General features: G+C 45.9%; 1 protein-coding gene across 1 annotated transcript in view; it reads right to left on the minus strand.

The window, feature by feature from the left end:
- The window catches only part of COG5 (component of oligomeric golgi complex 5), a 291974-nt gene that overhangs the window by 16191 nt on the left and 249543 nt on the right, over positions 1-26240 (minus strand). The window contains exons 17-19 of the mRNA XM_075558542.1: positions 19197-19300; positions 11470-11707; positions 5440-5516 (exon numbers count right to left, since the gene is read on the minus strand). Coding sequence (XP_075414657.1) covers positions 5440-5516; positions 11470-11707; positions 19197-19300 — 419 coding nt within the window. The remainder of the gene's footprint in view (positions 1-5439; positions 5517-11469; positions 11708-19196; positions 19301-26240) is intronic.

The following is a 26240-nucleotide window of genomic DNA, read 5'->3' on the forward strand; positions in this document are numbered from 1 at the left end:
CCGAGGAGCGGAAGCTACAAAGGCTCAGACGCTGGTGCTAGTCAAAACGAAAGGTAGTCAGGGAACGGTGGTCCCAGCACTCACTCCAAGGATGACCAGCAGCTGACGCGAAGTCTCGCACTCTGCAGCTGTTGATGGTCTCCACCTGGCCCTGCCCTCCTGGCTAACCATCCATCAAAACGGAGCTCACAGCAGCTCCGGGAGCTTTCCGTAACCCTAGAGGGCCAGGGAGCTTCCAGCCAGGACAAAACTGCCTCAGGGAGAGTTGTGGATGGCTGTCGGCAGGAGGGGGCCCTGTGTCTCTAAGCTGGGAAAGCATCAGGCCCCTCCTCTTCTGCTCTCAGCCGCACCAAGATCTGCACCCAGAAGGCCCAGGGCCAGGGCTGTCAGGCCCTCTTGGGACAGGAGCAGGCTGAGCTGCGGAGAGGCCACACACTCAATCGTGTCAGCAGCGCTCAGAGGTAGGAAACGATGTCTGCTGCCTGAGAAACAGGAATGTTGACCGTAAAATGCAAATGCATACAAGAAGCTTGGTGCTTAATGAAGTAGCCCAGGAAATTACTGTCGGGAAGAAAGTGCCCTGCGGGGGCTGAAGCACAGGCTAAGGGCACGTGGGAAAGAGGAGGGGAATGGGGACAAACACGTGGGGTCTGAGATGCAGGCTCTCTGGCTGGCTCGTCCCTCTCCCCAGGACGGAAAACCTTGCACAGAGCCACTGTCCTCCGGAGAGCTGCTGCCTGGCCTGCCTGCTTCTCTGCATCTCCTCCCACCCTCTCCCTGGATAATGTCCTAGTAGGTTTTATAGTACTTTTTAGCTCCCTTGGTATTTTTAGATGGGGAAAACAATGCACCTGATATCTTAAAATAACTTGTATTCACATTTCTGACTATAGCAGTAATATAATCAAGGCAGAAAATTGGGAAACTTTGAAAATCCCTCAAAGAACAAGCACTAGGGACAATCCTATGATCCAAAGAGAACACTTTGATGTTTGTCCTTCTTGGTTTTTCTCCTTCGTGATACTTAAAAAAAAAAAAAAAAAGGAGTCGAATATTTAGATGTGTTTCTCACAGTGTTAGACATTAGCGAACATCGTCATAGTCCATGGCTGCATATGTTCCTACAGATCCTAAAACTATTTTATTTAGCCATTCCCATTCAGCTCAGCTGGCTTTGGTGTGTCAGACCCGGTGGGCAGCGGCCAGGGTCTCCTTGGACAGGGCACGAGGTGGCGAAGGGAATAAGGCTGTGAGCAGGTTCATCGGGGCAGACCTTTCCACGGCCGCGTGTGAGAAGAGCCAGGCCTCCAACAGTGTGTGCAGGGGCCACGATGGAAGGCTGTGATTAGGTTCTCAGATGGAGTGCTCTCTCTACAGACCCTCCTCCTCCCTAAGGAGGGATTCTTTTTTTAAAAAAAAAACTCATTTTATTGGGAGCTCTTACAGATATTATAACAATCCATAGTTCAATTCGACCAGGCATAATTGTACAATTGCTACCACCATCAGTTTCAAAATATTTTCTTTCTTCTTGAACTGTTGGATATCAGCTCCTCTTGATCGCCTCCCTCCACCTCCCTGTCCCCCAGGAACCCTATTAGGATATTCTGTATTCTTCTTCTTCTTCAGTAGGACCCTCATGCTGGGCCCGAGGCTTTGCCAAAGGTGCTTTTCCCGACAAAGGCAGAGGCACTTACTCACAACTCTCCTCTCAAAAGCTGAGGCCTACCCATTCTTTAGAGACCACGGCTGGATTTGAATTCCAGAATATAAGATGGTTTTGTTCTATTTCTGGACCCATTTAGTCCGAAGCTCTTTGTAAAGTAGTTGCTCGATCCTGGCGAAACAACTGAGAAAATGCAAGGATCATCGCAAGATAGTTCTGCAGATTGGACACACAAATCAGCTGTCGAGTCAATTTTAAGAATTGTGCTCCCTAAGACTTCCAGCAGCTCTGAGGGATGAAGGCTGGGCATTCTCCTGTCAAGACACACACTCAGAAACCCACAGGGGGTTGGTCGCTATGAGTCAGCATTGACTCGATGGCAGTGGTTTGGTTTGGTTTTAATAATCAAATAAAAGATGTCAGAGATTATCATATGAAACAAGAGTCATTTCCATTTCATGAAATGCACACATGGGTGCACCTGGGAGTTTGTGCCTGTGTGTGTGTGTGTGTGTGTGTGTGTGTGGATGAGAATGCATTTGCTAGTTGCAGGTAAGCATGTGCCAGGCTGTGACATGAAATGCCTCGCCCTGTGAGTCATGTCGCAACTTTAAAGCCCACCTAACACTGGCCCCAGGAGGAATTAAGCATTAAAGATATAAGGGAAGGGGAGGCTTAGTAAGAATTTGCTCATCATGAATGTTTCATTTCCTACATAGGTACTGTACTAAGGCTTCAAAAAGGAGTCGTGCTGGAACAACAATTTAAATATTTGTCCACGGCCATTTCAATATATGGTTGGAGGTCAAATCCACTAGTGGCTGCACAGATGAAGACTGGCCACGGCTCTCGGAAAGACCCCGGTCTAGGAACCCCACGAGGACAGCTCTCCTCCGTCCACAGGCCCAGAACATACGAGCAGCTCAGGGTGTCAGCACGCAAACCTTTCCTGTTCTTCCAGATTCTCCTCGTGGGAGATTGGCAGGGTTGGAAGAAAATGCTGATCTTCTATCACTTCAAGCAGAATCGCTCTTATCTGAAACGTACCCTCAGCACTAGCAGCTCTGTAATGTTGTACCACTTGAAAAGCACTTGCATAAAGGCCATCCTGTCTTAGGAAACCACCAGAACAAAAGCAAAAGATACAACCCCAGGACTTTACTGCCTATGATGAGCACGCCAGGAGCGAGACTTAAGACCCGAGGGACTACGGGATTCCCAATCTAATATGAAGAAAACAAGTCCCAAAGTCCAGCTTTCCCCAGGCTTTCCCAACACCAGGTGAGCACTACCGTCCACAGGCTGGTTGATTCCGGTGACCTGGCCAGCATTTTATCATCGAGCTGAGACTGCTTTCCTGGCATTTCACTGGGGTCATTTGTATGGCACCGACAGGCGACCTGTGGCTTGGTGACTGCAGGATGCCATCATCCCTCACTTCATCCATGGTGCTTTAAAAGATGTGAGTGGATTCCATTATTTGTAACCCCACTTTTAAGATTTTCTAGAAGAACCTACCCACCTCTGTACAGATACAGTGGTTTGGGAAAAATATATAACTCAGGCTCTTGTGATGGCAATCCATTTACATCTATATGAATGACATCATGTATATATCTTTACCAATGGCAAACGAACAATGTAAAGCACAGGCTTCCCCTTTCAGTAAATTAAACTCTTAACAAAGTTTTATTTCCATGACATCACATCTGCACTTTCTGTACTATGAAAAGCTTGGATGACACAGGATCGAAGCAATCATTTACAGGAGATGACGCTTCGCGACTGCTCTCCATTCTAGTACTGAGTGTCTGGAAAACTGCTCGCCTAGAAGCTAGTTTATTTTTATAGAAATCTTTCAAAGATGATCATGCTCTTAAGTATTTAGACCTTCTATATGAAGGCTTGCCATCTGGAATGCTGTGATCACAAACTGGTGACGCTGAGACACTGCTCTCTCAGCCCTCATGTGAGTCGCCTGTCGGGATGTACCCATTCTTGATGCAGGCCACAACGTGCACAGCATCTCCCTGCCTCCTGAAATCTGCGGTCAGAGTCTACAGACATGGTGCTATTGACTGTTGCTGACTTCGGAATGGATAAAATCCTATTTAGCTGTGCAATGCTGAAAGGAGTTTTCTGTTAAACTGGTAGATTGTTCTCAAGGAGTGTGAATGAACTCAGTGCTTCTCTTTGAGAACTGATTTCTAGGAAGCTCATTTGTAGCCTTCAGCTGTGCTGGCCATCTTCAACCTGCGGCACTTGAGGCACCTGCGGCACTTACAGCCATTCCTTGCATGTCACCACTGCATCCAAGTGCTCTGTGGTTAGATGCCAGTGAGTCCGCCCCCTCACGCCGACCCACCTGCAGCAGAAGCCCTGCCCGGTCATCCACCACATTCACAGTTGCTGTTTTGCTTAAGCCCATCATTGCAGCCACTGTCAGTCCATCCTGTCAAGGCGCTTCCTCCTTTTCCCCGCCCTGCCAATGACGTGCTCTGCCAGAGACGGGTGCTCTCCTCACAGTATATCCTCAGGACATTGTCTCTAAGGAGCATTCATTCTAGCTGTGCTTCTTCCAAGACAGGTTTATTGGTTGTTTGGCAGTCCCTGGTACTTTCAATAGTCTTAGCCAGCACCGTAATTCAAATCCATGGACTCTTCCTTAGTCTCCTCATTCACTGTCCAGCTTTCACACGCATACGGTACGATGGAGAATACCATGACTTGGGTCAGGTGGACCTTAATCTATTCAAAGCACCATCCTCGCTTTTCAACACTTTAAAGGGGTCCTGCAGATTTACCCACTGCAATATGTTGTTTGATCTCTTGACTGCTGCTTCCACGAGCATTGATAATGGATTTTAGCAAGATGTAATCCTTGATAACTTCCATCTTTTCTTCATTTATCATGATGTCACCGATTGATCCGGTTGTGAGGATTTTTTTTACATTTAGTTGTAATCCAGAATGAGAGCTGCAAACCTTGATCTTCATCCTCAAGATCTTCAAGTCCTCGCTTTCAACAAGCACGCTTGTGCTATCTGGATGTCGCAGGAATTAATGAGCCTTCCTCTGATCCCGGTGCCCCCCCTCTTCACATAGTCACACTTCCCTAAAGATTTGCTCAGCACACACCATGGTCACCAGCGACCTCCCTCATGCACAGCTGTTGCTACATCTGTCTTCTTGGAGCCTTGGGCTGTGGTGAGTTACCCACAGAACCAACCACATTTCGTGGTTCAAACCCACAAGCTAGCTGTTCCTCAGGAGAACAAGAGACTTTCTGCTCCTTTAGAGATTTACACAGCCTCAGAAACCCGAAGGCCAGTCCTAGCCTGGCCCATAGGGTCACTATGAATCGATGACAGTGGGTTTTGTTTTTGTTTTCTGAAAACACCTTGAAGTATAACCTACAACCTTTTCAAAGTAGGTTGGATTGACAATGAATGGATGACATTTTAAGGGAAAAAGTCACTATATTACTATACGATTAGCGAATAGAAAAACTCCCCTATGAAGAGCCTAGTAAAACTGATCTGGTCGATGGTGCACAGTAACGCAAAAGGAGCAGCCACACCAGTGTGTTAGTCAGAGCAGGGGGTTCTACCAGCTTCTGGTCTCAATAAGACCTCGAGACGAGCCCTACGAAACTCTCAACTTCGTGAGTCAATTAGGGTCCAATACTGGCGATTTCTTATCCGTAAATCTGAACAGGAGAACAAGATTCATAGGATATTAACATACATCGAGAAAGGAGAATTATGTCTCACCTGAATGACCTCAGCATTCGGTAGGATTTTCCTAAGTCAGATATCCGTCTGCAGAATGGGCCTACGGCCAACTCCATCTGAAAGAGGAAAAGACATCCTGCAGCTTGGATGGGCAGACTCCTTGGCAAATCAGGGGCACGCCTGCGTGACAGCAATCTGTGGTCCGCAGTAAACTTGGGTTCATCTGGACGGTGAGGTAGTGTTTAAAGCCAATTAAATTTATGAAAAGGTAGAAACTTCGACAACATTTACAGTAATTGATTAATGGAACACAAGATGAGGCAGCGACTTTGTGAAAATAGGGGAAAAGATCGTGGCTGTGTAAGAGGAGAAAGCCTAGACATTTCCCCCCATGACAACTCTGAAACAGTGGGAGACAATTTAGACGGACCGTGCGCCTCAACGCAAAGCCTGCAGGCGGTAACGGAAAAGGAAGGCGGCTTTCCGTAGCAGCCAGTGGCCTCCATGACTGAGACCGCCAAGCCCGCGATTACTAGGTATGCCACCCTGGGCCAGGGACCCGCTGAGCTCTGCTTTTTCACATACAACATGGAAGTAATGCTAAGAGCCGTCACAGAATCTCGCAAATTAAATACGCAAATCCACAGAATGCTCTCTACATGGCATATCCTAAGTGCTAGCTAAGTGACAGCAATTGTTAGGTGCTTAAAAATGTCCCTTTTATGTAAATGCAGTTGCTTTGAGAATATCAAATTATTAGCACTGTTCTTTATTCTCCTCCTCTATATTGAAATCCTACGTCTCATAAAGTGTCGCTTTCGGCTCCCTGTTCTTTATTTACATCATGTGCATGTGAGTAATTTTCCCACGGAGCCCTCAGGTGGTTAACTGCCTCTTCCATCCTGCTAGAATGGCTCGCTACGACACTGACAGAGAGCAGCCCAGAAAATGGCTGAGCACTGCTTCTCTCTGCAGGCACCGCTCTTCCAGACGCACACACCGACTCGGGGATCAAGAGATGAATTAGACTATCGTCCTTACAGGGACTCTGCAATGTGGTGAAGAAGGGGGCTTTCATTAATTCCAACAAGATGTGATCCGTCAACGGACTCATAAGCAAGGCACTTCTCTGCCTGCACAGGCGTGCACACATCGCCTTCTGATCTAGTGATTGCAGGCAAAAGGCCTGCTGTGGCAAGCACATGGGAGACCTGCGCACCGAGGCCGGGGGATGGCGGCGGGCTTCTGACTGCATCAAGGGCCCAGAGTTTATTCTTCTTTATGGCCTAGAGGAAATCCTCACCTGGCTGGGGGCACTCTGAAATTTAGAAGAATAAATAAAGGAAAAAATTAACTAAGGAAGAAGAGTCAAGACTGCTGCCACCACCACAAACAGCAGCGTGCCCAGCCAGGGTCCTGAACGCCATCCCCCAACAGCAAACGGGCGCAGAGCGGGCTTGATTTCCTTCAGAATGTGTTGTTTGCTGCACACCAAGCACTGAGTTCACACATGGTGGCTGTGTATCTTTGGGTAGTTTCAATCCTATTTAATTATCCATGTGATCATTTAAGTTTGTTTTTATCATGAGTTTTTTTTTTGGTCAATTGTTTTTCTTTCAATTGACTTCATTTGAATCAACGGTGAAATCAGACAGGACCGAGGAGCCTTCTGGCACAGTGGTTAAGCTCTTGGTTGCTAATTAAAGGTCAATGGTTCAAACCCTTCTATGGCTCCTTAGGAGGAACATGGCAGTCTGCGTCCATCAAGATTAGAGCCTTGGAAATCCCCCGGGGGCAGTTCTATAGGGTCCCTGTGGATCGGGATTCACTTGATGGCAATGGGTCCTGGCAAGCAGGCCTAATTGTTAAAACCACCCGCTGGCAAGGAAAAAATCACTCTATGAGAGAATATGACCCCAAAGAGCTAAAAATCTATAGTGATAAACAAATCTATAATGATGCAGGAGACAGGTCCATGACAGGACAATTATAAAATGTTAAATGTTTACAATACGTTTTTCATCCCTGCTGGACCTCCCGGGTATTGAAAGTCATCTGCTTCTACCAGAATTCCATTAAACAACAAAGGCTATGTTTTTAAAGGGCAGAAGCATCCCTTTTAGAAGAGGTGACTGCGATTAGCTGTGGATCCCAAATGGCATGTGCCACTGCGTCCCCGGCCCTCCTGTTTGGAAGGCTGGCCATCAGCTGCAGGCTCCGTGAACTAATTACAGAACTGCTCTTTGCTCACCCGAGACAGTTGGTTCACCACAGGGCATCTTTGGATGCTCCTGGGCCACTCCTGCCCTGACATTGTTCAGAAGAAGAGAGGAAACGGGAATTAGGACAAATTAGACTCTCGATTATTTTCTTTTCCAAATTTATATTTTCAGGCATAGAGAGACACAGATATAAATATATGCTCAAAGGGCATCAGAAGATCTATAAATAGACGTTGCCAGGAGGACTACTGAGTAAATAATCTAATGCCAATTTCAACAGCCATCGGGGAAGATAAAAGAACAAGGGGTGAGGGTGTGTGTGGGGGGTGGTGGTGTCTGTGCTTCAGAGGATTGGTTGGACGGGTCCCCAAAGAGATTCTGACTCGAATGGACTCCCGTGGGCTGGACCAGCTGAGCGCTTTCAGCACTGCGGTGTAACCAGTGCAGACATGGAGGCCACGTGGTGGCCACAGTCGGGGAGTAAGGACCAAGACTCCTCAGGAGGGCGGGGCACTGCTGGCCTGGCTGTGAGCTCTCTGGATGGCACCCTGCCATTCCTGCCTCTCCCTTCTGGGCAACCAAGCCAGTGGGGTGCAGTAGGAGTCTGACGACAATCTTTCTGTTTTCCATTGGAAAACCAAACCAACTCCCCCTCCCCCCGAATGCTTCCCATTTTTTGAGTTCCTTCTCTGAAGGAGATTGGTGCCAGGGGAGCAGGCACTTTGACCTCAGGACACCTGTCAGCCCCCATAGGGGATCCGTGTCCCCTTGAGTCCAGTGACCTCCATAGTTTTGTTTAGTTCTAAATACAAATGGACAGAACTCTCCACAGTGAGTCGGTTAAAAGGCTTTCTAGTCCCCGTCTGAGGCCTGACATGAATGTCAGTGTTTTGACTGACCCGAGAAAAACACCACTTCTGACCAAGCAGGATTCTGGAAGCTGAGGCATGACGAGATGGGCAGAAAGCAAGCCAAATGAAATGCAACAACACCCCAGAACCTCGCGATGTAACGGTCAGACAGTGAGGGTGCGATCATGCTATCAGAGCTGGACAGTGTTTGCCAAAGTGACAGGTCACCGGCATGACCCTGATCACGCTGAGCCCTGCTATCTCCAAGATGAGCATTGGGGCAGGCTGGAAGGAGGACACAGTCAACAAAGTGGCCGCTTCCTTCTCCCACACGGGTGCAGCAACCATCCGGCATCGCAGGGCTGCAAAGTCACCTCAAATTCGGTGGGGGTGGGTGGGGGTGGGGGAATGCGGCGTTTCATTTGTGAAGATAAGGAAAAGGGAATTGTTTGAGCCCCAGCAGGTAATATTGATGGATGGGCTCCTGTAATTCAAGGTAAGGGACCTGGGAATAATTCGGTTTATGCGGCCACATGCCTTAAGCAATGAGGACTGCCCAGTCAAATTCTGACTACTGCCCGTTAGGGAGGTGGGCGCGTAAGGACCCTGCCCCAGGCGACTGGCGACTACACATTGTGAGCCGGTGCTGCCTGTGGTAGCAAGGGGGACGGGGGAAGACTTCCCTTCCTTCAAAACCCATAAGGAAACACATCATTACAATTTGAAAAATGAAAACCAGAAACAAAAGCCCTTTTTCCTACAGCATGCTTATTTTTTGCCATCTCCTGCTTGGCGGCCACTCTGATTGGACTTGAAGCACAGCCTCCAGGAAAGTGACTCAAGAGGCAGCTGGAGCAGAATGCAAATAAAGCAGAGGGGGGGATGGGGGGGTAGGAGAAGGGGAGCTAAAGGCAAACAGAAAACCAGGACGGATACACCACATATTTGAGTAGTCCCCAGGTCACCAGCGATCTCTATTCGGTTCCCAACTGCAACTCTAAGTGGAATTTATAGGTGAGCCAGAACAGGTGCCTGCAGTTCTTGTTTAATGTACTTTAGTGCAAGAAAAAGCTTGGAGCATTTCAATCATTTCAAAGCTCCACGTGCAATAGTGGCGGTAACTGGTATAAAAAAATTTGTTGAGGATGCCCCGTCCTATGCATATAACATTACAGGGCCAGTGGGAGGGGTCCCATGCACTTTGGAGTTGTCAGGAGAGACTAACCCCTGGAGAAGGACATCATGCTCGGTTAAGAAGAGGAAGGTCCTCAACAAGATAGGCTGAAGACGCGGTGGCAATTGTGAGAGACAGTGTGTCTCGTTCTGTTGAACACAGAAGAGTCTCTGCAGGTCGGAACAGACTCTACACCACGGAGCAGCACAGGAGTTGTTCCTAAGTCAGGCATTCCCACCCACTGCCATCAAGTCAGTTTTGACGTTAAACCACTGCACAGGACAGAATAGAATAGTCCTTGCGTTTCAGAGACTGGAAATCTTTACAGGAGCAGAGAGCCCCCCACCCCCCAGCTTTCCCTTGGAGGGACTGCTGAGTTGCCACTGCTCCCTGGGGCTCTGTCCCCATTCAAGTGGGGACTGTCCGTGTTTTCTACAAATAAGAGCCAGGTCTTGGAGCATCCCTGTGTTTTCATTTCAATACAGTCTGTTTCTCCAGTACGGACACAGAAACTTCTATTTGCACAGTTAGTTCTCTTTAAGCTGAAGTAACCTCTACCAGCAAAGCACACCACACAGGCGCCTAAAGGGAAAGCTGATAAAAATGCAAAAGATAAAAGGAGCCACCAGGACATTTAATTTCTCTTTCATGCAGAGGCTACCAAAGACAGACTTCCCCAAAGCAGGCTTTCCTGCAGTCTAGTGGCCTCAGGCACTACTGACAATGACTGACTGAAATGCAAAGGGCTTGGCTCCAGAAACAAAATTGTTTGCCTGGTGTCACCTGCTTCTTTTGTAAATAATGCCTTTAGGACAAGCATCAGCTAGTCACTTCCTGCCCCACCACAGGAGGACTGAGTGAAGCAGACACGCCCCCAGATAGACTGGGGATCAATACTGACACTGACGGGTATACTGCTTCATAAGCAGAGAGGATCTAACAAACCATATGAACAACCCATTTGAGTAACTATTGAGACCAGTAAAGCCAACAGCTTTGGAAGAACACATTCACCCTGGTGACATGCTCTGTAAACGAGTATCAGCTCCTTTTCTGAATCTTTGAGTGAGAGGGTACGTTTGGGGCGTTTCTTTGCCTCTGATGCCTTTGAAAGGCTTTTTTGGAGTCTGCCTAAAGGACAAATGAAAACCAAAACCAAAATGCCTTGCTAAAAGCGTTGATTGTGGTTCAGATATTGTGATGTCATCCCTCATTCACATCAGATTGCTTGGAATGACTTCAAGGCTCCCCACAGATGAGAAATGTACTCTATTTAATAGAGGGAGACAAAATCATCAGATGATATATCTACCTGGTCCCGTGAATCGGAATGAGGTAAAGCACGGCCCTGGACTGCTGAGTGGCTACTAGAGGACTTCAGCTGTGTGGGCATCCCTTCTTTCACTTTACAGGACACGAGGGGGGTCCTCCCACTGTTTGAAAGTTTATTTCACTGTCCACACCATTGTCCATCAAGGTCAATCAATTACTCATCACCATTGATCCTGGGGGACTAGTAGAATCCTAAGGAAGTTCCATGTTTGGGAAAATTCGCCAATGGAGCTTTAGTGTGAAACGAGCTACTTCACCTTAACCTTGAAATATCCATGCTGAGTTATGATTGTTCTATTCAGTACAAAGAAAAAACACCTGGTATAAAAGTATCATTAAACTCTCTGCTCCCCCTCCCCCTAGCGCCCTCCAGGTTTCGATGGGCTTCCTTTGCTTCATGTTATAACTAAAAGGCTTAAGAATGCACATGTAGTCTTTTGTGCGGTCAGCAGGATTGAGACTCCCCCCTCTGTAGCTTCGCGCTGCTTACCTGGGTGACATCAGCAGCCAGTCGCATTTTCCCACCTTGACCAAGAGGTCGGATGAGGCTGGCGTTGCGGATGAACAGCTCAATTGCTCTGTGGGCAATCGCTGCCGTGTTGTCAAAGACAAAATCTGAGCATTCAAAGTGTTTAAAGTAGTCATTCATAACTCGGGCAATGAAGCCCTGTAGCTCCTTCATGTACAGGGAACAAGGCACTTCAGTTGGTTCTGAGCCGGAAAACGACCTGCAAGAAGAACCCCAAACAGCAGCTTTCAGTACCAATGCACTCACTCAATGGACTGTCAGATTTATTTTTCCTGCTGCTTTCTAGATTTCAATTGTGCAGAATTTTTAAAAAACATTTTATTAGGGGCTCATACAACTCTTATCACAGTCCATACATATACATACATCAATTGTATAAAGCACATCCGCACATTCCCTGCCCCAATCATTCTCAAAGCATTTGCTCTCCACTTAAGCCCTTTGCATCAGGTCCTCTTTTTTTTCCCCCTCCTCCCCTCTCCCCCCTCCCTTATGTGCCCTTGGTAATTTATACATTGTTATTTTGTCATATCTTGCCCTATCCGGAGCCTCCCTTCCCCCACTTCTCTGCCGTCCATCTCCCAGGGAGGAGGTCACATGTGGATCCTTGTAATCAGTTCCCCCTTTCTAACCCACTCACCCTCCACTCTCCCAGCATTGCCCCTCACACCCTTGGTCCTGAAGGTATCCATCCTAGATTCCTTGTGCCTCCAGCCCTCATATCCACCAGTGTACAACCTCTGCCCTATCCAGCCCTGCAAGGTAGAATTCGGATCATGGTAGTTGGGGGGAGGAAGCATCCAGGATCTGGGGGAAAGCTGTGTTCTTCATCGGTACTACCTCGCACCCTGACTGACCCATATCCTCTCCTAAATCCCTCTATGAGGGGATCTCCAGTGGCCGACACTTGGGCCTTGGGTCTCCACTCTGTGCAGAATTTTTTAAAGACACCATTTGTTTCTACGAGTTAGAATAGACTGGTTGGCAGTGAGGGAGTGAAGAGTTAAAACCAGAAAAGAGTGTTCGATTTTATTCTGAAGACTGCTTGTGCATGCTGGGAGATCACGGAAGAAATCTTGGAACCCATTGCCTGACGATTTAGAGTGGAATGGACAACGACCATCTGTCCGGAAGGATGGAGCACCCTACGCACTGGGTGGCCTCTCAAGGTCTCTCCCGCACTGCAGCTCTAAGTCCACTGATAGGTCTCTGCTCGCACTGGGTCCATCAATGCTCGATGGGGAGGGAGCATTTTACACTTTGCAGTGTTGCCTTCTCCAAACAAAGTCTTGGCAACGAGAACCCAGCTCTTATGCTATGCAATCTCATCAGCCCAGCACCAGCCTTCTGACTGTGGCAGTGCTTATGTAACAATACACATGGTATGCAATTTTTTCCTCCAGATGATGCCGTTTGGAAAGGCTTTAATTTGGATCAACAGCTGATGCTCCATGAAATACTATTTATAATTTATAAATGTTTATAATTGTTCTCTAAAGAATATATTAAAAGAATGTGAAATATTTATAGGAAAGAAGAGTTACACCAAAAATTAGAAATCACCTCATGGTAATTCATCAGATTAGCTCATTGGCTGCATAAACCTGAATCTTTTACAAAGAACTAAGTGTTTTCCTACATTGAGAACGGCAGCGTGAAGGTGGTCGTCCTGGTCCAAGTTTAGAGAAGAGCCCCAGCTCTGACTGCGACGGCTGGAGCAAAAGCACGAGGGGAACCAAATGATGCGCAGGAAGGCACCTGCTGTGTTTGAGGATACTGCTCTGAACTGAGTTGTGCCCCCAAATACGTTCTGTACACCCTCAGCTTGAATCACATTTGAGGATGGGTTGTCTCATGGTTGTGTTAATAAGACTGGATTAGGGTAGGAAGTGTCTTGAGTCAATTATTGTGAGTTATAAAAGAGATGAGCAAGCTAGTTATCAAAAATGGGGGAAGAGATGCCAAGCACCTGGAAGACTATCCCAGAGGAGAAGCTCCGAGAGACGAGGACCTTCCTTCAGAGCTGACACAGAGGGTCAGGCACCCTGAATTCAGAAGGACTTTTAGCCTCCCAAACATGAGAAAATAAATTGTGAAAGCCACTCACTGGAGAACTGTCAGATGCTCAGCAGATGCCCTCCACTTCCAGAAACAGACAGAACGGGGGTTTCCATTCCAGCAGGAGGAGATCTGATATAAGAAAGCATGCCCTCACAAGGGCAAGGCCTTTGACCTAGTTCCCCACCCCAGGACAGAGGGCTGCCTGCAGCCTTCACGTGGGCTTGGTTTTCCCAGGTGCAGACAACAATCGGGCCTAATTTGTCTGGGTTTCTTCGGACCAAAACTGGTGGGATGTCCATCTCTTTACCACCTTATGTGCCATTCAAAGCGCAGTTGCCATCTGAGCATGAGTCTGAAGGGTCATGTTAAGGACTCAGTCTAGTCAGGTTGGAAACAATGTTGTTCAAGGCTAGAAAATTACATGCTGAAATGATTTCCATAAATGTGCCCAAAAAAGTAAAATTCAGGATTTTGGGGGGTATTTTTATTAAATACTTTTATTGGGGGCTCTTACCTCTCTCATCACAATCCATACATTCATTGTGTCAAGCATATTTGTATATATGTTGCCATCATTTTCTTTCTTTCTAACTGAGCCCTTGATTCCAGCTCATTTCCCTCCCCTCCCTCCTCCCTCATGAACCCTTGACACATCAGAGATTATTCTTTCCGTTTCTTACACCGTTCTCTTCGCCCTTCACCCACTTCTCTGCTGTTTGTTCCCCTGGGAGGGGGTTATATTTGATCCTTGTGATTGATTCCCCCAACATCCCCTTAGCCTCCTGGTATCTCGATTCTCATTGCTGGTCCCGAGGGAATTTTATCATCCTCGACTCCCTGTGTTGTAGGCTCTTATCTGTAGCAATGTGCCTTTCTGGTCAAGTCCGATTTGTAAGTTAGAACTGAGGTCATGATAGAGGGGTGGAGCGAGCATTAAAGAACTAGAGAAAAGTTGTACATTTCTTTTTAAAAGTTGTATGTTTCATCGGTGCTATACTGCACCCTGACTGGCTTGTCTTTTCCTTGGGACCCTTCTGTAGGGGGATGTCCAATTATCTACAGATGGGCTTTGGGTCTCCACTCCACGCTCCCCCCACCCTACTCACAAGGGTATGAACATTTATGATTTTTAAAATTTTTGTGTTAGGCAAAAATGTGAACTATGTATTATCAAACACAGTTAGGATTATAAGCTTTCTTTATATAAATTTACTAGAATACATACTAGTAACAGAGAAGGATGAGGCTTTCCACTCCAGTAAAGAGCTCCAGTCTCAGAAACCCAGAGATAGTTCTACTCTGACCCGCAGAGTTACTGACTCGATGGCAGTGAGTGAGAATACAGAGTTACTTAGTGACTTCAGCAACGACTGTGCAGAAGTGTCAGGGACTTTAAGTTACAGCTGCAGGCAGAAGTGGTAGGAAGGAGAATCCATTGCGTAACGGAAAAGTCATGGTCACCTTCAAGTCATTCGTGTGTGTGCGCGTGCGTGTGCATTATTTTTCAGAGATTATCCTCTTTCACTTTAAGGATCTAGGGTCCTCTTACCTTTAAAGACCCTCTCATCCCAAACTGGGATCTGACATGAGTAATTTTATATGAAATGAGTTTCAATCCATGTGCTCCGTCAATCAGACATACATTTAAAGCTTGCTCTAATTTGGAAAGAAACACCCTGCTACTTAAATGCATTTCACATTCCAGGGCACTGTGCTGAGGGCTGCATTTCCCACAGCAGGAGATAGGCTACATCTCCATACTACGAATCACCTTGGCCTAGAAGATTGACTCCTTTCACCTGTACTTGGTATGAAATCTCTGGGCAGTGCCCTGAGCACACTCAGCTGCCATGGAAAGCCCGTTCGTTCAAGTCTCCCTAGAGGCGCCAGTGCACCCCAGGGAGCACAGCACTACGCGGACACATGTGGGGCCGTCAGGAGTCAGAGTCAAAGGCGACTGCTCTTTCAGTTTTAAGATAAAGGGGACTTGGAGTGGCAGGGGTTCTTTATTATTTTTTGAAAATATGGCCCTGGAGAGCTGGTCCTATTATAAAATATAAAGTGTCTGTAGGTCGAATTTTTAAATTTAACTTGTCTGACCCCCCCTCTGGCGAATGCAGTCCTTCTGTCTCTGAGCTCCAGAGCTGGGTCCGATGTCAGGAGAACAGGGAGCAGCCCTGTAGAGCACGAAATCTGCACAAGCCCTCGCGCACGAGCTGCCAGCTTGGGAGTCACAGGACCCTCAGACCTCTCCCTTCTGACTACAAATTTGAGTGCTCCCTAGACCCCCACGGATGCCAGCCCAATGCGAGTCTGGTGTGTATAAGGGGGACCCTGGGGGTCGTCGTTCAAGTGCTTGATGGTTAACCAAAGGTCAGCAGCTCGAATACAGCAGCCACTCTGTGAGGGATGAAGCAGACTGCTTCCAAACTGAACACAGCTTCGGAAGCCCTGTGGCGGAATCTGGCTCTTACAGGGTCACGGACAATCAGCAGTGACTTGATGGCAGTGCGTCCTGGTGTGCATAAATATAATGGTCTGAAAGTGGAGCCTGGAGTCTTGACATGAGTCTCAATCCATGTTGAACTTGAAGGTTGCCTTTTCTAACAGCAATTTCTCTAACCTTTGTGCTGAGGGAGCCATGTGCCCGAGAGGAAACCCTGGTCTCTGTGACCTGAAGATGTCACAGTCTAGACCCAGAGAGTACTGCCTCTGCTGGTCAAACGGAAGCAGGACATGATGACTTCTGTCCCAAAGGGTCTGGAAATACATCAGTACTGATGAAGCTTCTCCACGATGGAGCCCCAAGGAACAGACAGGCTGGCGAAAGCGATTTTAATAGCAGGTTCCCAGAAAACTGTTCATGCCACTGTCCTGTAAGTAACTGAGAAGCACACATACTTGCAATCACGTGCCTCTGACCAATCATGCACCCTCCCTACGTGCTATCCACAGACCCTGCTAAGCCCTTGCTCTCATATCCGGCCTCCAACACCGTCTTTCAGTCATCATGATCTTGTGGCTTTTGTCTGGCTTCACCGGTAGAAGCCTTCATTATTGCTCGCCAGAGTAGCCATCTTCAATCTGATTATGGACATTTTCTCAGTCCAAAGAGTCACTAGACTTTCAACAAATCTCTACATGTTACTTTGGCGGAGTGTTTTCACACCAGCATAGTCAGAATAAGCCCAAGGGTTCAAAGGCCCCCTCCTCTCTGACCTGCTGGCTCCCACTGTTCCCTTGGGTTCCATGATTTACTGGAATGACTTACAGAACTCAGCTAATAGCTACACTTAGGATTAAAGCTTTGTCGCTGCACACAGGATATGAGTGAAGAGACACGCAGGGCAAAGACTAGGTGCCAAAGAATGTGTGACCCACCTAGGCACCAATGTCTTTCACCAACCAAGAAGTCCATGGAGAGTCAGTCTCCAGAACTTTTTATTGGTTTCTCATTACACAGGCACAATGGATTGAACTGACTGAATCTTTGCATGTGGTTGATCTCACTCCAGCCTCCCTCCACTGAAGTTTGGTTGATGCCAGGTGCTAAGTCTTTCTAGCCTGGCCAACCACCACCTCAGTAAGCAGCTCCTCGTTAGCATCACCTGTTAGGTATTTGTGGCTGGACCCTCATTAAAAACACTTAAATCACCGAGGACATTCCAAGGCTGTGGATGCTACTTTTCAGGAACCAAGCACAACAACCAAATTACAAGATTGGAGAAAGTGAGGGCTTTTACAAGCACTGTAAAGGAGCAACGCTCCAGCTTTCTAGACTGCCACGCTTGGAAGCCGAATCTTCATGGAACTACAAACAGTGAGTGTTGGCACACCGCTGGTTTAAGCCCTAGGCTCCCAAATTGGGTGAACATTGGAATCCCCTGGAGGATCTGGTGACCCTAATAGGTTTCTGGGCTCCTTTCCTTAGAACAACGGCTCTCAACCTGTGGGTCGTGACCCCTGGTTGCCCGATTCATAACGGTAGCAAAATGACAGTTATGAAGTAGTAACGAAAATAATTTTATAGTTGGCGGGGTGAGGTGTGTGTGTGTCACCACACATGAGGAACTGCATTAAAGGCTGGAGGCATTAGGAAGGTTTGAGGACCACTGCCTTAGAGATTCGATCCCTTAGGTTGCATGTGGATCCAGGGTTCTGCAGTTTCACCAGATGCTCAGGTAATTCCAATAATCAGCCAAGTTTGGCTTGATTCCAATGATCACTTGTCAATCTAGGGTTAAACTCTTGGTGACCTATCAGTCTAAGAACAAACCTGGCTCATGTGTAGCTAAGCAGGCAAGGCACAACATACCTATCTGGGAACCCACTTCCAAGAGGGAACTGCTAAGGTATTATTTATAGCCAGAGGTAGCTGCTCAGCAATACAATTAATGACTACAGCAAATGACCAATCAAATTTTAAGATCTTTAAAAAAAAACTCACACCAAACTCACTGCCACGGAGTCAATGTCAACTGACAGTGACCCTACAGACAGGGCAGCACTGGCACCTCTTTGCCAGAGTAGAAAGCCCTGGGCTGCTCCCAAGGAGAACTGCTGACGGCACAGTTAGCAGCCCGCTTTGTAAGCGCCACTCCACCAGGGCTCCAACAGTGACCTCTTTTTAGGTCCCCTCTTCAGAGCCATTCATGATGGTAAGTGGAATACTTCAGGGCCCTTTTCAACAAATCTCACTTTCTTCCAAACACTGATCATCAGCAGTTTTATCACCTATTGGGTCCCAAATTTTATTGCATTTTTAATAGAACTTCTGTCCTTCATACCATTATTAAAATTAGAGACCGGCTGTTTGACACTTCAAAGGGTGTTACAGAAATAAATGACAAGAGATCTGAAAAGTACTTATTCGTTTGAACAACATGAATATAAAAAGAAACAGCTAGTTGAGAAATAGTAGCTAGGGATGTATTCGTATTTGAATGTTCACAGCTATTGTGTGTAGTTAAGATAATAAAAATCATTTTAAGCATTTGTAAAAAATACTCCATAGACACTTTTCTAACACATCAAATCCAAATGGTCCTCCTCTATTTGATAAGTTTCAGTAAGCCTAGGGTTAAAAACTTTGATTTCGCAAGACACATAGGAGATAGAAGTGCAGTATCCAGAAGAAACAGAGTAACAGCCAAGTGCTTATGGTTCAGTGTGACACTGCCAGATCAGACTGCCACTGGGTTCTGAGAAAGGACAGTCGGTCCTGGAAGGGTGGGGCAGGAGCCCTCCCTCAGAGCCAGCGCAGGACTGGAGGTGACAGGGGCAAGGTGGTTCCCTACAGAGAAAGCCATGCCAGAAAGCTGGGGACAGCCAGAGGCTGAAGTAGAGGACATTTGGGAGAAGCACGGGGAAGACAGTACAAGTTTCCAAAAGCCTGTAGGCTTTAATGAGGTTATGTTTCCATAAAGGAAGAGACGATGAAAACAAGAGCTGCACATTGCAATCTGCTAATGGCCCTCTGAATGGATACGGCGGGAGAGGTTGGAGGCCAGCCAGGTCACAAGAGGAACAGGCCCCAGGTGACAGGAGGCTGAGCAAGTCAGGGTGGAGGTGGGAATGAAAAACAAAGGCAACAAAGGTTAGTGGAGTTTCTGATGAAAAGCTGTTACCCAGAAAAGTCTTCTTGATGCATGGTGATGATGATGGCCTCTATTGCATCTCCCAAGGAAGTCAGCCAGGGCTGCATGGCGCTTCCCATGAGCGCATGGATGGTCTGCAAAGAAGGACGAGGAGGCAAAATTAAGGAAGGGTAACACACAGGGTTCTGAGAGCTCAGAGGCATTTTGATGAAAAATGTTTGCTTTAGATTAAATTCTGCCTTGAATCGTTTGGCGATTTAAGCAAAGTCCCCTCTTTCTAACTGCTGTGGAACCTGGCACTGAACAATGTCAACGCCCCTCTCGCCTGGTTTTCCTGAAAGGCCTGGTGGACTGTGCCTGAGCAGAGGGAGAGACTTCAGAGGGGAGTGGGGCACGTCGCACCTTTCTCAGGTTCTCCCGAGAGTGAGAGCAGACCACCGTGTGGTCAGTGGATGCTTTGAACCCAGGGGCTCTAGTCAATGTACTGGTGATTCTTGGCGGGCAGAATGGAGAGGCATTTCATGAACTAGGTTTCTATTTGGAATCATGACAATGATTTTTGTCTCCCAAGTGCTGCTGGCAACATTTGGGGATCTTTTTGATGGTGAAGGAGGAGGGAATTTCAGGTGGCACGTGTTAGGTAAAGGGCAGATACTGCTAAACAGCCAATAATGCAAAGGACAGTCCTGAGACAAAGAATGAATCACCTAAAATGTTCACAGTGAGGAGGTTGAAAAACTGTTCTTTAGTGAAATGCAGTCACTGTAAAGGAGTCCTAGTGGCCTCGAGCTGCCAAGTCAGCAGTTTGAAACCACTAGCCACTCTGTGGGAGAAAGATGAGGCTTTCTACGCCTGTAAAAAGGTTACAGTCTTGGCAATTGACCAGGGCAGTTCTATCCTGTCTCCCATGGAGTCGATATGAGTCAGAATAAACTCGATGGAAGTGAGAACCATTGTAAGACTCTAGGGTGCAATGTGTGTTTTTGACATGAAAATATTAACTGGGTCTGAGCAACCATTCAAAATGATCAATTTAAGTACATTATACAGGCTTCAATGATGCTGACACAGAATGCAGAGAACGGCTTCTGCTCATACAAACAACTGATCAAAACCAATGAGAGGGTTCAACGGGGCCTTTATTTGCTCAATTCTTAAATGTCCTGTCTAGTAAAAGTAAGCTTATATGTAAGAGTGGGATTGTGTGTGCATAGTGCAGTTTACCTTCAATGAGCTCAGCGCCGAGGGAGGAGTAGATAAGTTATAATATAGCAGGACATGTCTCCTAACCACATGCTGTGGGATCCTAGGAGGGGCTTCTAATTCACCCAGAGAGGCTCTACACCAAACAGGTGCCATTTGAACTCAGTTTGAAAGGACAGGTAGGTAGGAGCCAGGTGAAGAACAGGTGGCGCTGGGAGCATGTGTGCTAACAGGCACAGGAGCTGGGAAAGGTCATACGTTTGCAAAGCATTCAATACAGAAAGAGTATAAAGTGCCGGCCCCCAGGGAGAAAGAGAGGCAGCAGGAGGTGAACTTTGTGTGAGCTGCTAAGGAATTGGGAATCTATCTTGGGAGCCCTGGGGACCCAGTGATGGGTTTTAAGCAGGGAAAGATGTAGGCAAAAGTCTGACTCTTAAGAAAAAAATCACACTGAAGAGGTAACTGAATCAATAAGCGTGAAAGCGGGATCAATGAGGAGGTTGCCATGATAAAAATGAACAGAGAGGAGAGTCTTTACCAAATCAGAGGTGATAGGCATCGAAATGAGGAGCCAAGTTAGAAATACTTTGAAAAGAGAAAAGCAGGATTTGGTCATTAGATTCCGGGAGAACAGAACAGAAATAGCTAAGGTATACTTGGATTTTAAAAAAACCCACAATTTGGTACTATCATTACCTGAATGTGTAAATCAGAAGAAACTATAGTTTGATTTCAGGTAAAGAAAGGAGAGGGAGAAGATGACAAGTTCAGTTTTGAGCATGTTTCAAAATTGAGTGCCTGTGGGAAATACAGAGGGCTTTCAAGTAGGTCCTCAGGTATGTAAATTTGCATGTCCACAGAAATTTTCGACTACTTTGGTAGCTGCTGGGGCTGTAAGATTGAGACAAAGTCACAAGAGTCAATGGCAAGTCAGAGATGGGTATGGAGAGTTAGAAGGCCAAGTGGTCCCTTAAGGTCAAGCAGAGGGTTTATCATAACAATTACTGATGACCTACTACATGGTAAGTGTTTTACATTATATATATATAATTTAGAGCTCAGCCCTTCCTCAAAGAATTATTCCAATCTCCAAATTATAGATGGGGCAACTACAGTAAATGTCAGCCGGAGGAAGGGAAGGGAAGGGACGGGACGGGACGGGACGGGACGGGACGGGACGGGGAGTTTCAAAGTCACCGGCATGAGAGAAGAGTGAAGGCTTTCTAAGTGTGTCACACTCCTGTGAGTTCTGCGGTGGCTCCACAGGAAAGAGAGGCAGTGGGAGACAAGGGCGTGGCGGAAATCTACAGACAAGAAGATTTCCCACTGTTAATGGGAAAAAGTGAGTGTTTAGCAAAAGACCTCCCAAACGTAACTACCAGGAAAAAAGACAGAGGTGGAACAGATAAAAAGACAACAAAAATGTCCTGGGGATCTCTGAAGAAAGGGTGGTTTCAGAAAGAAACCGGCTATCAAAAGATACAGTGTCTGGGGTCTTAAAGGCTTGAAGGTAAAACAAGTGGCCATCTAGCTCAGAAGCAACAAAGCACACATGATCATGAGGTGTCGAAGGGATCAGGTATCAGGCATCATCAGAACAAAAAAATCTTATCATTGTGAATGAGGGGGAGTGCGGAGAACCAAAATCCATCTGTAGACAATCGGACATCCCCTTACGGAAGGGTGGTGAGGAGGAGACGAGCCAGTCAGGGTGCAGTGTAGTAACGATGAAACATACAACTTTCCTGTAGTTCCGAAATGCTTCCTCCCCACCCCACTATCATGATCCCAATTCTACCTTAGAAATTTGGCTAGACCAATTCTACCTAACAAATTTGGCTAGACCAATTCTACCTTACAAATTTGGCTATACTGGTAGAGATAAGAACTGGAAACACAGGGAATCTAGGGCGGATGATCCCTTCAGGACCAGTAGTAAGTGGCGATTCCGGGAGGGTGGGGTAGAAAGGGGGAACTGATTACAAGGATCTACATGTGACCTCCTCCCTGGGGGACAGACAACAGAAAGGAAGGGCAACAGAAAAGTGGGTGAAGGAAGACGTCGGACAGGGCAAGATATGACAAAACAATAATTTATAAATTATCAAGGGTTCATGAGGGAGATGGGAGTTGGGAGGGAGGGGAAAAATGAGGAACTGATGCCAGGGGCTTAGGTGGAGAGCAAATGTTTTGAGAATGATGAGGGCAATGAATGTACAAATGTGTTTTACACAAGTGATGTCTGTATGGATTATGATAAGGGTTGTATGAGCCCCTAATAAAATGATTTAAAAAAGAACAAGAGGGCTGAAGAAACCTGGAGCAGCAAGCAGATCGGAACGAGGTTTGAGTATCACACGTTGGTAGCTTTGCTCACGTAGTGGCTCCCGTCAGGACAGTCACAGAACTGAGTGCTGCACTTCCGTGAACACAAACAAGAGTCCTGTCTTTCCGTTCAGAGAAACAACACGAATGAGTGAGAGAGTCTCAGAAAGAAGAGAGTCTGAGAAGACCAATGCCTGAATCTGCATTGAAACGCAGTACTACTCTTCAACAGACTCATTTCTGTACATGTGCAGAACAAACTATATGTAACTTGCAATTAAAGCTTAAAGAACTGAGATCTGAAGTATGACCAACTGCAGGTATGACCATCTACAGTTTAACTCTAACCAAGCTAATTGCCTCTCAAGCAAAAACATCACCATTCTTAGGAGCAATATAAAAAATACTGAGTTTACACCAATAGAAGATTCACACTGTGCAGGATATAAGTGAAAATTTTAAATACACAAAGTGCCAGGAAATGTCACTACTTCTCAAAATAAAAGAGATTCAACAGATTCCAAACCATGATGATGATGGTAAATGCAATAAATGCTAGTAAACTAAATCCACCAATCACAATACAGACTTTCAAAGTGGATAAAATCACAAGGCCCAAAACAAACCAACCCCCCCACCTATTAGTAAATATTATTAGCTCTTATAATATCCTCAGCAAAACTCTGTGCCTCGTTGCCACTGAGTCGATTCTGACTCACAGAGACCCAATAGGACTGGGTAGAACTGCCGCTGAGGGGTTCTGCAACTGTAAATTTACAGGAGTGGAAAGCCTCATCTTTCTCTCATGGAGCAGCTAGTGGTTTTGAACTTCAGACCTTGGCAGTTAGCAGCCCAACCTATAACCCACTATGCAACCAGGGCTCCTTAATTAGTGAATAGACCCCCTTCACTTGATCCTGATCAGATGGAAAGTGTTTCGTGTTTTATTATTTTAAGTATGACATTGCCATACGTTTTTCATAGACAACCTTTATCAGGTTGAGCAAGTTCCCTTCCAAGTTTGTTGGGACTTTTTAATTGCAAATGGTGTTGTGTTTTATGGAACAACTTTTTCTGCATCTATTAATATAATCATATAATTTTCTCTTATTCTATAAAAAAGGAGCATTCGTTCATTTATTTTCAAATATCAGACCAGCATTGGTCATTACTTATTACTCTCTTTATGCGTTCCAGGATTTATTTACTTAGCTTTTGTAGTTATTCCATAAAATGGAACACAATTTGTGATTAAAAAGTCCCAGCGGACTAAGAATTGAAGGGAACTGATTCAACCAGTCAAAGGGCATCTGTGAAAAATGAATAGCTATTAACCTCATGCCTAAAATAATAAAATACTGAACACTTCTCACCAGATCAAGAGCAAGCGAAAGAGGGCCGCACACCAAGTATACTCAGCCATGCTAGCAAAACAGCAGGAACAATGATCGGGAAGGAAGGTGCAAAAGCATCTCTATTTGTATAAAGCAAGATGGTTTATAGAGAAAACATTATAGCTTCGGGAAAATATAAAACAGGAAGAGAAGAAAGCATCTTAGGAGATGTCTCCATTTAAAGGATGGGTTGAGGCTGAGCAATTACCAGAGACAACTCAAACGCCCATCTCCTCTGCAGTAGAAAGTAGAGTGTATAATGCCTGTTAGACAGCAACAAGAGATTCAACTATGGTTCATTTTCTCTTTATAAAGCAGGAGAGTGTGTTGTACATTTTAAAAAGATCTCCCCTAAAAACAGTTAAATCTAATGGAGCTTCAGAAATATACAATATTTTCCTTTATAGAACATCAAACCCACACAATAAGGGAGAAATCAAACATTACAAACCATACATGAATTTAGCAGCTCAATCGCTCTTTGTATAAGGAAATTTGAAGGAAAAGGATAAAAATGCCTGGGCTAAGGTGTCGCACACCTTTTGCAGCCAGCACGGTTAGGATGGAATGGCTCCACATGCTGATTCATGAATAAGCATATTAGATAATGTGTCAGAATGGTTAGTGATGAGTCTCATGCTTAAAAAAACAATTTTAGATAAAGTCGCAACACATTGGAAAAGAAAAAAATATCAGAAGTATGCTTAGTATCTTATCAAATGATAAAAGCATACTGATTTTGAGCTATAGTCATAGATGTACTTTAATATTCTATCCCTAATTTAAAATGATTTAATGCCTTCCTTATAATTTTATCAAATTCAAAGTTCTCTCTTCTCTTTTAAGTTACAGGCTTTGGTTTTGTTTTCATTTAATATGCCACGATTTTCCCCCCTAAAGATTCCGTGACAAAGAAAGTCAAAGCTGTTTTCTTCTCGGACAGGCACTGAAATCTTTAACTGGCAGGGCCACTGCAGGAGGGCGGGCCTTGTATTATTTGCTCCTTTGCTGGGACCCCATGCTCAGGGAGAAAACCAATGATGCCCCAGCAAAAGGCAGCACTCCGCTACACAAAGAACGGTCCGCTGAGCAAATCCCAGGGTTGGGCTGGAGCTCCAAATCAGGACAACTTTCCCTGCCCTGGCTCCAACTCCCAACCAAAGTAACAGGAATAATCTTTGCTGTGTGTGAAAACACAGATTCAGAGTGTCTGCCTGTGACAGATTTTGTGTCGACAAGGCCAGGCCAGGGTTCTCGGTGGTTTGGTAGTTATGACCTAATAATCCCCCAGGATGTGATTTAACACAGTGTAATCAGTTCTGGGATGGGATAAACTATGGGCAGCCAATCAACTGAAGGAAGCTTAGGATGAGATGCCAATCATGGTCCTGATCCAATCAGCTGAAAGGATGTTTCTGCAGGGTTATGGACTGCTTCCCATATAAATGGACTGTGTGGGAAAGCTTGTTTGTTTGTTTTTTTCTTCTGGCTCTGGATCCTGCATGTGGGCACATCAACGTCCGCTTCTTGAGACTTGAGCCAACCAGCTGCCATGTGACCTGTCCATCCAGTGGTCAGCTAGCTGAATCCTGACCTCTGATTCACTTGCCTCTGCAGCCATCAGCCTGATGTGTTGACCTTTAAATAATTTTCCTCTGCAGCCTCCACCAGCCTGTGATCTTCCTGCTAATCTTCGGTTCACCAGGCTCCACAGCTACACAAGTCAGGAAAAACCTCCACCTTGACATTTGATCTACCAACCTGGAACCCCCTGGAGGCGGACTTTCCCACTTCTACAATTGTTTGAGCCATTTCCTTGATATAAAATTATCTCTACATATAGATATAGGAAGGCATCATTGCTTTGTATTTCTAGAGAATTTTGCCTAAAACACAAGCTTAGACATAATTAGAGTTAGGGAAATTTCTATTTTTAACTTTTCCTGGTGATTTTGATCATCAGGCAAATTGAAAACTTCATCTTAAAGCACAAACTGGAGTTTTATAAATTATAGGTTGTGACCATTTGTGAATCAAGAAATCATCTAAGTGGGTCATCATCAGAATGTTTTAGAAAGTAATAGATTGGTATAGAAAATATCAGATAAGGTACACAAAATAAGGGTAAGCATTACTTGTTAAATTTGGAGTT

Source organism: Tenrec ecaudatus, chromosome 9 (genome assembly GCF_050624435.1).
Source record: "Tenrec ecaudatus isolate mTenEca1 chromosome 9, mTenEca1.hap1, whole genome shotgun sequence".
Lineage (NCBI taxonomy): Eukaryota > Metazoa > Chordata > Mammalia > Afrosoricida > Tenrecidae > Tenrec > Tenrec ecaudatus.